This window comes from Diplotaxodon limnothrissa, linkage group LG6 (assembly GCF_057381915.1).
Source record: "Diplotaxodon limnothrissa isolate DT_005_m linkage group LG6, D_limnothrissa_male_GT1.1, whole genome shotgun sequence".
Lineage (NCBI taxonomy): Eukaryota > Metazoa > Chordata > Actinopteri > Cichliformes > Cichlidae > Diplotaxodon > Diplotaxodon limnothrissa.
The window spans coordinates 42201159-42213865 of NC_140601.1; the positions used below are offsets into that span (position 1 = coordinate 42201159).

The 12707-nt window shown below is 40.5% G+C and overlaps 1 protein-coding gene across 2 annotated transcripts in view; it reads right to left on the reverse strand.

Annotated features, from left to right (window-relative positions):
• The window catches only part of sorcs3a (sortilin related VPS10 domain containing receptor 3a), a 267372-nt gene that overhangs the window by 122909 nt on the left and 131756 nt on the right, over nucleotides 1-12707 (reverse strand). For both annotated transcript variants that reach the window (XM_085356485.1, XM_085356484.1), the window contains 2 exons: nucleotides 7074-7173; nucleotides 68-226 (listed from right to left, as the gene is read on the reverse strand). In XM_085356485.1, coding sequence (XP_085212611.1) covers nucleotides 68-226; nucleotides 7074-7173 — 259 coding nt within the window. The remainder of the gene's footprint in view (nucleotides 1-67; nucleotides 227-7073; nucleotides 7174-12707) is intronic.

Consider the following 12707-nt stretch of genomic DNA (forward strand, 5'->3'; position numbering starts at 1 on the left):
AGGTTGCAAGTAAGGAGCAAAGAGCTAATTACAGGTGAGGACAGAAAAAAGATGACAATGATCTCACCTTCTGGTCGTGACTGTAAGCTAAGGCCCAGTCCTCTTCAGTGGGGTGGAATAAAAGGCTCAGGAGGTAGAAATTGAGGCGGTACTTCTGGTAACTGGCTCCCTCATCAGTGCTGATGAGTACGCTGCTCTCAAACTCCGGATCTGTCAACACCATAATCTGAGAGTGGGGAGGGGAAGAAAAGGAAAAGGATGAGGAGGAGGGCGTGCACACACGTGAAGGATAAAGGTGTGCGTTTTTGAAGATGGGAGAAGAAAGGATTTAAAGGGCAAATTTTGTGCAAAGAGGTGGAAAGATGGGGAGATGAGAAGAGGTGGAAGAGAGACGTTAGTGTCAGCAGAATAGGCTCGGCATTTTGGCACACGTCGGGCTTATGCTTGGCAAACAGCTCTGGAATATTTCCAGCTTCATTTCTTGACTGTGACTGTTGCACTTGCGTTGCCATAGTTCTGCAGCTTTTCTGAGGCGGCGCTTCGGCATTTTCATCGTCTCGTTCCAAAATAGAAGGTTGCTCGCAGCAAAGAGGGAAGTGGCATCTAAACCAAAACACAACCACATTCGAGCACGTAGGTGGCATCAGAAAAATTGATCATTGGAACGACTTGTCCAAATAGATTACAGTAAAGTGACGCCACTTGTGGTCTAGCTGCAATTAAGTGCCGTAGAAACAAGTGATTGAGCAGCCATGCATGAATCTGCACATACAGTGTGTTATTTTGCTTATCAGTCGGTGCTTTAGCATGTCATTTTTTCCTTCCAATAAAACTCTAATTTCAAATTTAACAGCTCCACAGTAGTAGAAGCCCTAATTTCATGCTTGGAATATTTCTACCAGAGCTATCACAGTTATTACAGTATTCACTAAGAACAGGGATTCCACAATGCATATTTCTTTCAGCTAATGACATTTGGAGTCTTTGTGGGAGCAGATAAAATGTTCACAGGAATTCCTCCTTGAATAAAAAGAAGGTGTTAGCATAGATGTAGCATTTAAAAGGGATGGTACTATTTTGACTCATAGAATCTGAAATGAATCCATCATCAGTTTGGTTTACTTTTATATAAACAGGGATTTGAATGATTCCACACAAATAAATAAATAAAGGTGTTTTGTTGTATGCTTCACTTTTAGGGTAACTAATCTTGATCAATACACACTTCATCACAGGATAGGTGTGGATGCTCTAATCAGCCATAACATTAACACCATGCAGAGTTATGCTGGGAAATCTGGGTTTTGCATTGGTGTGGATTGCTCATTTGATACGTACAGCCCACCTCAACATTTCTGCGCTGATGCAGTGCTCCCATGAAAACAAAGAGCCTGTGGGGTCTGAGGCATCATTGTGTAACCCACAGGACCCACTGAAAGCATTCACAACGGCATCACAGGTATCGGGGGTGTTTCAACAGTACAATGAAGATGAAGAAAATATTGTGCATCTGATCTTTAATGTCTTTATTAATACTGTTTGCTTGGCTGCGAAGACTTGCATGCTGCTAATATGTAAAGCAACATGCAAGTCTTTGTAATATTTATTATTTCTCGGCCGAACAGTTTGCAGTAAATGTTTTATAGCTCACCTTTAAGAAACGGCTGCTAATTTGTTAACACACACACACACACAGTAAAATTGAACTGGTAAGTCCAAAAACCTATTTTATTTTTCTTACCAAATCCTGATGAAAACACTGTTTGCCTGACTGCTAGTGCTTCTGCTTACATAGCCTCTCAGCTAACTGCTTATTGGTCCTGTTGGTCACCTGGTTCTGAAAGCCGCCCCGTGTTGCAGCTGGAAACGGGGTTAATAGGCTAATCTGTGCTCCACAAAAGTAAAAAATAAAAAGGAAAAATTAGCTTGACTCCAACGTTCTCAGAGAGCCGAGTACAAACCAATCTACCGTGTTTCTCGTTAAAATTAAAACATGAGGTAGTGCAGCTCTGAATGTTTCTCTCGCAGTGTTTAGTCTGTTATCTGGCTTACACTACAATGCCCACACCTCCACTATAATTGTGTGGTGGAACGGTGGGTAGCGATGGCGCTCACAGCCCAAACGGCTGTTTTCTCTCGTCAATTCCATTTGAATTGGAAAAACAACAGCACATTTGTCACTGACAGAAAAGCTAGACTTCTTTCCAGAGCTTTAACCGGGAACCCTCCCCGGTGGTGATTTAGATAAATTGTTTTTCATTAAGCACCAATAAACAGGCAGCACTTTCTCAATCTGGGTTTCTCATTGGCCCGGGCTCGCCAATCTTGCCATTCATTACCTGTCACTGTCTAATGCCAAGGCCTCCTGATATCTGCAACAGTCTTTGGGGCTTGTCGGATGTAATTTACAGTTTTTAAGCAGTAATCATATTTCATCATGTTGCTGTGAGCAGCAGAGTCTGTTTTACATTTTCAGTCACCTGTCAGGACTTTCAGTTAAAGGAAAGAAAAGCCTGTCTGAACACATTGTATGTCTCATACAAAAATCTACCCTCGTCTTTAGCTCGAGCTTTGAGCTGAGCGACGAGCGTCACGTATTCTTGGTACAACTATAGCTTTCAATTGCAGCATTTTAGGTCATCTCTCCTGTAGCCTTGATTCAGAGAGGCTCACGACAGGCCTCTCATTTTATCGGGAGCCAGTCGCAGAAAGCATTTTCACATTTCTATTACTCACTTACCACCTTGTACGTGCAAAAACAACCACATTACTTCCCAACCTCAGACATTATCGTAACAAGCCCTTTCTGTCTGTCACCTCTGCAATTAGAAAGAACCCAGAACCAATTCAACGCCAATACAAAGGCGGGAAATGGAACAGCAGCCAATTTCTCTCCTGCCTACTAAAACAATCAGCCTCAAACAATAATTATTCACTTCCAAAATCCCAGTGACCGATAGCATTAGCGAGAGGTGATTAAGATTTCCCTCACAGCATCCACTCGGCCTCGGTGAGGAAGTGGGCGAGTGAGGAGAGTAACAAAACGAAATCGATAAAGGTCGGAGGGATAACCTTTGTGTTTTATCAGCCTGCCGTTGAGTTGTGCATGGGCTATGACACCAAGACGGAAGCCAGCAGCTGTCGGATGATGAGATGTGGATCAGAGAGGGAGGAAAAGAGACTCTCTGCAGCAAATGAATCGCATCACGCCAGATCAATTGAGCTTAGTCTTTGTTTGACGGGAGGGTTTAACACAGTTGTCGCAGCACTATGCTCATTAAGCATGGATCAGGACTTAATCGCCAACATTTAGCTATCATGTTTTCACTGTCTCGCTTCCTCAATGGCATTTTAACAGTGCACGTCCTTATTTTTAATTTAATGTAATCCATGAGCTGCTTGATCAAGGATTTAGCACATGGTGAGCATCAGAATACAGCCAAGAAGATTCATGGCAGCTGTCAATTTCAGCGATCTGCACTAAATGTCATTACCATCATTCAAATCTATAATGTGACTTTGTAAAAGGTCACAGCTTCACCTTATTTCTAAAACAATGTAAGCACAAAAGAAAAAACAAAAGCAGTTAACATATAATGGCGCCTTTATTGTGGTTGAAGGAATATCTCAGAGGGCAGCAGACGATTGTATCTCACAGTGACTGATTGGGCACCCAGACGGCTTTTTTATAGAACACGGGCAGACATTAAACACGACGACTCGGATGCAAGAGGCAAAAGATAAATAAAGCAAGTGTTCAGGCAAACTTTCATACATGCACGACGGTAAACCAAAATAATTAGGCCATAGATGAGGTCGAAGAGGCAATCAGCCCACAGGCAGAATGAAACTGGGAAAACATTTGGATTATTGCTAGATTTTTTCCAACGTACGCCGTTACAAACCTGCATTAAAAAAACAAGGACTAATATCAGTTGTTTACATGAGTACACGTGTTATTTTTTCTTTTTCTCGCGTAAGCCGAATAACACAAAGTGTGTCACATCAGCAACCTGAGAGAGAGAGAACCTGAGGGACTACGTTTCTGCTATGCCCTTGATGTGGAATTAAATTTTCTCCACATAAACAGAGAGGAGGAGTGAGTCATGAGGAGCAATCAGCATCGGCTATGATCTGTTCCTCACCTTCACGTGGTTTAGCTCAACACTCTTGGAGATCCTATTAACTCCCATGGCACGCAAACGTATTCAGGGTCAGTACCTTGGCTCGGCCCTGGCATAGTGAGGCTGATGAGCCCGAGCACCTCCACAACAACGAGCACGTTCTCCACACGGCCTGTCGTCACGCTTTGGTTTGTGCCGCACATGAGTCTAACCAAGTAGGCCAATGTAGACAAAAGGATTGTTTCCAAGGATACGTAATCATATTGTTGGGAAAATCTCAGTTCTGACTAAACTTACTTTGAATTGACTGTTTAAATGTTTTAAAGAAAACAATTTTCAGTTCTACGGTCTCGGCGGTCCTGGGTGGCATTTAAAGAAGCCTTTGTGAATATTTTATAGCGACAACTGATTTAACATATAAACACTGTGACAGTGTGAAACCTACAGAGAGTTCTCAACTCGACGTGCAACCTTTGAATTCTAAAGTCAGTATTATTATGACTGTTATTAAGGCCAAACCCTTCCTGCTTAGGTTTAACCTTCTTAACAATGTTCTCAGCTGCAGGAGGGAGCCCACCAGCAAACAGCTGACTTATAATATTTACCTTATAATATAAAGTACCTTCAGATGACTAGTGATGATAGTGCAGTGGTGCTCTTTAGATAATGTGAAGTTCTACATGCATAATCATTAGACAGTCTATGTAAAAGAGACCTTACATAATTGAACCACACTTTCTGTCGATGTCTTTACTTTGAATTTCACATCTTAGATGGAAAATAATCTAAAATGTTATTCTTCATACTGTAACAGTTGCAAAAAGGCATAAAAGGCAATAGGACTCTTGTACAATACTATTAAAAATAATAAACAAAATAATGACTCACATAAAACATACTTTAACTATCTGTACTAACCTGCGACTCCAAAGTGTGACTTGTTATTCCAGCTAACAGCCCGTCGAGCTCCACGTAAACAGCATTATTGTCCCCGGCCATAAATACCAGATAAACTGATCATCTTACTGCTTTCCAAACTTTATTTTTGCCATATGCATACGGTAGTTGCCGCGTTGTGCCGAGAGAGCTGGGTCGATATATATTTATGTACAGAATACTGTAAATTGACTGAAAACACATGGATTCAGAAACAGCTCTGGTTCCCTTTAGGCTACAGGTCGAAGAGACTCCGACTGTAGCTTTGCTGCTTGGAGCACACTCTTGGCTATGATTTCACTTGCCTATCAAATTTTTGCTTGGAGCACCAGATGCGTGATGTTCAACACATGAGGGAATATCAGAGTTGCAGCCTGATGCTAAAGGCTTTGGATCTCAATATAAAAGTGTAGGGATTTAATATCCCTCCTGCTTGACAGACATGACCTGTAACCCTAAAGATAGAACAATGACCAAAACCCTAAATGATTGGGTATTAATTAGCACATTTCATTTTAGCTGGAGTTAGACAGATGGATAGAAAAACATATTCGTAGATTATCAGAAAACAATAAAAATCAATGCTTGACAGAACTCTCTGGCAAATGAAAAACACTGGCAGATGGTTGGCAGCTGGCAGTGGTCATGGGTTTGTTTTTTGGGGGCTTGAAATTCTTAAAATTCCACTTAGATTGTTGCCAGAAACATTCTTATAGAGCAAGGACTCACTGTACATAGTTTCCTAACTAATAGACAGACGATTTTATCCACAAGCAAACTCACATAAGATTTTCAATTTCAGATGCCAATAATAATAATAATATCGAATAACCTATGTTACCTAGTATTCTATTTAATACCTCAACTTGTAAACACAGCATTTAGCAATGAGCACTGATTTAATCCTACCTGTAAAAGCCACAGAGGTATGTCATATAAACCAGGCAGCTGCTCCAAAGATAAACACTGCTTTCATTTACCAAACAGACCTGTTCTGTCTGTATTCTGTCTCTGTCAATAAACCTCAAGACTTTCTGCTGATGTTCCCATTGAAAAGCCTCAAAATGAGCTGATTCGCTTAAAACTATGATTTGTCAAGTTCAATACAGATTCTTAACCTCTAAACATCCATCACACAACCAATTATGATGGTACCTTTCAGATCGCGTCTCCTCAAAGTTCTTCTGTTATAATATTTCCATTTGGGTTTGCCAAACAGCAGTAGATGTGGCCCTAACCCTACCAGGTCTAAACAGGTCGTGGACAGTCTTCAGGCGACCTGCACGTTAATCTGTTAAGCAATAAATTCTTATCCGGTTAGATTCAAAATGTGACCATGATGTGTTTAAATTCCCTGCAGATCAGCTTATTTATTTAAGTGCACAACACACACAGCTCGGTGGTCTCAGTTCTACATGAGTCTCTAAGCTGCAGTCAGGTACTTAAATCGACAGTAAATATGGGTGCAACAACTGGGATGTTATAGTTGTAGCTATAGAAATCCTAATAGATATTTTAACTAGTGTCAATATAAACATGATATTTCTTCATGGGGAGTAAAGGATTTGATAGTTTATTTATTCAGAGTTTTGCGTTGTAGTGATGAAAAAGTCTGAATTTCATATTTGTTCTAAATAAATCATCTTTGTGAGTCTCAGTGCCCTGTTCTTATTGGCTTTTCCTAAAAAATGTGCTTTGAAAACAAAAACCAAAGCAAGAAATAAAGTAATCGTGCCAATTACAATGTTTTTACTAAAATTTGTCTTAAGTTCCACTGACAGTGCTGAAACCAAAATAAAACGGGCAAAATAGACATTAGAGTTATTTAGTGAATAGAAATAGTTTTCTCTGAAAAGAAGGCTCTCGGGAGAGCAGACTGATGAGTATGACATGGCTCAGATTGTACTGATGGAATTAGGCCTGTGCAAATGTAATCATACCCAATTCATTAAAGGAAAACATGTCAAAGTATTTCCACTGATGAGCAACTTTTGTGATAAATGAACGTCTCACCTTTCTCTTGTTAGACGGACAGACGTATAAGTAACTTAGGACAGTCTTGGATCCAACTTTGTCATTCATTCTCTCATATGTGGAGCCGTAATCGGTGGATCTGAAAGAGAAGAAGCCGTCGGAAGCGTGAAAACACTGCTGTGGATAACCCCACTGGAAGTTTGAATGCATGAGTAAACAAACAGATGAAGGATTCCTGGGACATTGAGCAATTCGTGTCAAATAAATTTCATTTGCAAGCGATGAAAAGGAATGCGATATCACACGCAATGGTAACACAACATGCAGGATAAAGGCCGGTATGCCACTCTATATAGCTGCTCTGTGCTGGACCGAAACCTCTGGCAATAGAACAAGAGAAGGTTAACCAATCATCTATAGCTGCCAACGAAAATGATCCATTCAAAAACGTCTAGGGACCTGGCACTATAAATAATTAATTCTCTCCTGATGACTACTATGAAATAAAATATGACGAGTGCAAAAACATGTGGATGTTCCTGAACCCTCCAGCTTTAATAATTTAACAGTGGGAATGAGCCTGTTAGCCAGCCTAGTCCCTAGAAACTCCACATGAATCCATCATCACTAGTAACTACCAAATCCGCCTTCAAGTAGCATATTACAGCTTTTACAGCCCTGTTCTGGCTTTTTCTTTTTTTTCGTGGGAGCTATATTCATACCCCGGATTTCTCTCTGTGGGGAAAGGAGCACCCACACACCTCTGCGGCATATCTCCCGTTTGGATTTGCAGTCTACTTCAAGTTATGTGGAAAGTGAAGATGATACCTATTTCCAGATTCTTTCCTTTTTCAGTCCAGCTTGTGTTCCTTCAGCGACAACGGGCTTTCAAGGAAATTGCAAAGAGATGTCTCTCATTCTAATTCATCTCAGAATGCCTGAGAGTCACAGCAGTTGCTATGATTACAAAGCACAATAATGAGTCAGATGGACAGCGTCGTTTCCACAGCATATTAAGGTGAGGTGTGGGGAGAAGTGTTGCACTGAGAATGATCCTGATTTGGAGCGTGAGCTGTGAGCCTATGTGCTTAGACTCTGTATTCCACCGTCGGAGAATGCATAAGTAACGTTATCAGATCATGATTAGCTGTGACCTCCCAGATGACTCACGCTCTGTACAAGAAGGCTAATTATTATGAAAGGAAAATAAGCTGATTATTATACAAGATGACAAAAGAAAGCTACACACATCGTACTTTTAGACCAGTTCATAGATGGGAAATGTAAATAGGGATACAGCGTTTCCAACTTGACAGCAATTTAGAGTCCAGAATACAGGAATGCCCAATTGTTACTCTGAACTATATCCTGAAAGGGAAAAATTGTAATCCAGCTTCTTTCTGTAAAGAAGGATACTAGAATTTGTCCTCACTGAGACCTTGTGAGAGTATTAAGGTCTTTAGGTCTTAATCAGGGTCTCCATCCTTTCATGTTCTACTCCTGCAAGGTTGTCCAACTCCAGTCCTCGGGAGCTACCATCCTGCAGCTTTTAGACGCATCCTTGTTCCAACACACCTGAATCAAATGAATGGCTTGTTATCATGCCTTTGCCAAACTTGATGGCATGCCGAAGAGGTAATCCAACCATTTGATTCAGCTGTGTTGGAGTAGGGATGCATCTAAAAGCTGCAGGACAGTAGCTCTCGAGGACTGGAGTTGGACACCCCTGTCTGCATGCTAATGACCAACTCTTGGGGGTTTTCACTGTAGCCATGATATGCCGATGGCAAATAAAATATATCTCTTTCAACACTTCAACAAACCAGCAAGCCAAAAACGCCAAAGAAAAATACAATACATCATTTGATCTCCACATGGCCTGTTTAACTACACCAGGGGTGTCCAATTCCAGGCTTCAAGGACCGGTTTCCTGCAGGTTTTAGATCTCACCCTGAATCAAATGAGTTATTCATCACCAGACCCCTGGAGGACTTCAAGACATTTAAATCAGCTGTGTTGGATCAAGGACACATCTAAAACCTGCAGGTCCTTGAGGCCTGGAGTTGGAAACCCCTGACCTACACAAACCTGAAGCCTGCTCAGACCTGAATGACTTTTGACTTGATTAGTGAACTATTTGAGGCTTTCTAGCAACCAGATAGCGTCAGGTACCAAAAATGTGTCCCTTTGGTTAAAGCGTTTTAATGCAGCACTTCTCAGATTTGCAAAAACTGCAAAAATCTGAAATGTGCTGGTTTCACAAGTTTCCTAAAATGTTAGAAAATGTATCTTACTGCTGTTGAACCTGGGATAAAACCTAGTTTCAGCGACAAATGCACTGAGATGTTTCTCACCACTGATGGGGCCACTGAGCAATGTGTTGATTGCAAGGCCCCCTGACTTGTTTATATGCCATTCATGCAAATGAACAGGTGGATGGTTTTATACGCTCCTGCTGCGTTATTGAAATGTAGTGGCAGTAACATGTTAACAAAGTTGGAACCAAACGCATCTGAAAAGGAGAATTTTTTTTTAATCCTCGTTTAATGCTCTTAAGATGTGTCATAATAAATTAAAGGCACATGCTTTTTACTATGTACACACAAAATACACTCATTAGAACCACCTTTCATGAAAAGTCTGCATGCTGCCTAATTCATTAAATCGAATGGCCCTGCCATCAAGATTACCTTGGTGAATCTTTTGCAGGGGTCTAGGACAGGGGTGGGCAATTCCAGGCCTCGAGGGCCGGTGTCCTGCAGGTTTTAGATCTCACCTTGGGTCAGCACACCTGAATCACATGATTAGTTTGTTACCAGGCCTCTGGAGAACTACAGGACATGTTGAGGAGCTAATTTAGGTATTTAAATCAGCTGTGTTGGTTCAAGGACACATCTAAAACCTGCAGGGACACCAGCCCTCGAGGCCTAGAGTTGCCCACCCCTGGTCTAGGAGATAGCACGTACAGAGAAGAGTTATTTATTTTATATTTTAGTTAAATTAAGTTTGCAGGTCCTGCCTGCCACTTCAGCTGAGGTCAAGTTAAAGCTGTGATTTGACAAGCACAATCACATTTTGTGCAATTAAATTAAGGTGAACTGAAAGTATTTCTTATAGGCTCAGAGTGTGTTTTCAGCCAAATTTGGCCGGTCCTTGCGCCTCTAATCACATTAAGTGTTCAGGAACTGACAAGTCCAATTTGACCTGAGCTGTACTTTTAAGGATTCTCAGTGATGCAGAGAGGATTATCCATGCTTACATTTCATAGTACATCAATTACTGCATTGTGTTGTTTCACTAAAATAGACCTAATACTTATATTGTTTCTATAGAGGTCCGGCTTAAAAGCCACATTGTGTCTAAGATTCTCTTCAGTGGCTGCTTGTATTTAATACTTATGAATTTATTTATTACTTGAAAGCACTGAGAACATTTTGTTTCTCCATAGATGTGAAGCCTCTTCTGCCTTGTTTTGTCCCTGCCTGATTTCTTTTCTGCATATTTGTCACACATTCAGGTCATCAGACTGATTTCAAATTTTGATATCACGCAAAGATGAACTGAATGCAGGGATTTATCTCCGTGTGAAACCTTACACTTGCCTTTCAAACGTGTTCACCTCTAAGTCAGTCAGCTTTCTAAAAACATGTTTGAAATCACAGTTAATTAATGATATGAATGATATGAATTAATAAAGAGGTTTGGATATTTTTTCCCTCAATAAAAGAATCATCAACTGCATTTTGTGTTTACTCAGGTTATCTTTGTCTGTCGTTAACATTGGTTTCATGACCTAATGACACTGATTATGTCTCCCTCCAACCAGCTCCCTGAGCCTGGTTCTGCCAGAGGTTTCCTTCTGTCAAAAGGGAGTTTTTCCTTCCCACCATCGCCAAGTGCTTGCTCACAGGAGGTCATGTAATTGTTGGGTTCTTCTTTGTTTCATTACAATATAAATCATTGTTGTTGTGATTTGGTGCTATATAAATAAAAACAAACTGAATTGAATTAAAACTTGTGTGACAAAGCTGCAAAGGTGCAAATGCATCTTCACAGCGCTGTATAGATGTAGAGTATGTGGAAATGAGGAAAAAATGACCCATTAATGATGGATTTTATAGATTTCACTCTAGCGTTGGCTCAGATATCACCTTCAGCATGGTCATAATGAAAGTAGATCTGTACAGCAAGATGAATCCAGCTGCCATCCTTTGCAGTGATAGCCCAAAAGGATCATATCTGAGGAGACACGCTCAGCTGCACAGCTGCAACCATGGAGTTGAGCTCTATTGGAAGGTGAACATTCAGTGAAGTAAAACAACGTTTGCTTATTTTTTTAGAGACTGAGCCTGTCCAGGTATGCTACAAGATACTGCACCTCATTGTTTATGTCTAGTAAAAGCATTTAATATCAATGCAGAAAAAAGAGCCTCATTTATGTATAGAAACTGAAATTCTTTTTATTCAGATAAATCACAGCCTCCATGTAACATTAAAAAAAGAGTTTCAGTTGGCTAACGCTAACCATACCATATCATCTTATTAATAAAATAATTTCCATAGGCGTGTAAGACTTGGTTGATACTTTTATACATTGAAGAATTTGTATTTTATCACTGAGGTGGTGAAACTTTAGATACATATAACTAGTTAAGTAGATACATTTCCTTGTAGTAACTTAAGATTAAAGGGAAAAAAGTTAATATCAGTCTACAATGGTAACTTTGGTGTAACAGGGCAGTCCTCACCCCACCCCCACCCGCCATGCACTATACAAGCACATTTACAAAGCTCCATTCACTGATTGAACTGACTAAAGCACAAGCTGCTTTCACCGTGTCCTAAAAACAATTAGTCTCCGGCACTGCGGTGCCTTACACGAGTTTGAGCTGTGTTCAAATGTTTTGTATCACAGGTTGTTATTGCAGGTGATCAGATGGAGAACACAGTGGGGGCAAATAAGATAAGATAAGATAAGATAGAACTTTATTAATCCCTCGGGTGGGTTCCTCTGGGAAATTCGATTTCCAAAAAAGCACAGCACCGACAGAAGTTACAGAGTTACAGAATATTATATATATACACACACACACACACACACACACACACACACACACACACACACACACACACACACACACACACACACACATATATAAATGGGTTGAAAGGAACATTTTCCTTTCCCCCCCAATCCTATAAACACACTCCCTGATGTTTCACGAGTGACTGAGCTGATGGAGGTCCGTGAGCAGTAACAAGACCACAGACACTCAAAATTGCCAATTCTCTTTTGGTTGAACAACTTCATTCTTCTTGGCTAGAAAATGACATTTTATGAAATCTGCGTCCAGCTTTTGAGTTCAGTAAAAGTCTGAAGATAATTAATGTGATTGTGATATTTATCTGAACTTCTGGATTTCAAAACATTTGTTTTAATCTGGTTTCCCCTCCCCTTGTTGGTTCAGTCCACCGAGAAGCTTGTACGTCTTGTTTCGTCCTGTTGGTAAGATGAGAAAAGAAAAATAAAGAAAAAGGAGGCATAGTCCCAGAGACGGTGTCTAATGGGAATCCAGGAAAGAAAGACAACTACTGCCTATTGCTGCTATTTTGAATGTTCAACAAATTTTCAATTTGAAGCACAATATAAGTTTCTTTCTTACACCTGCTTCC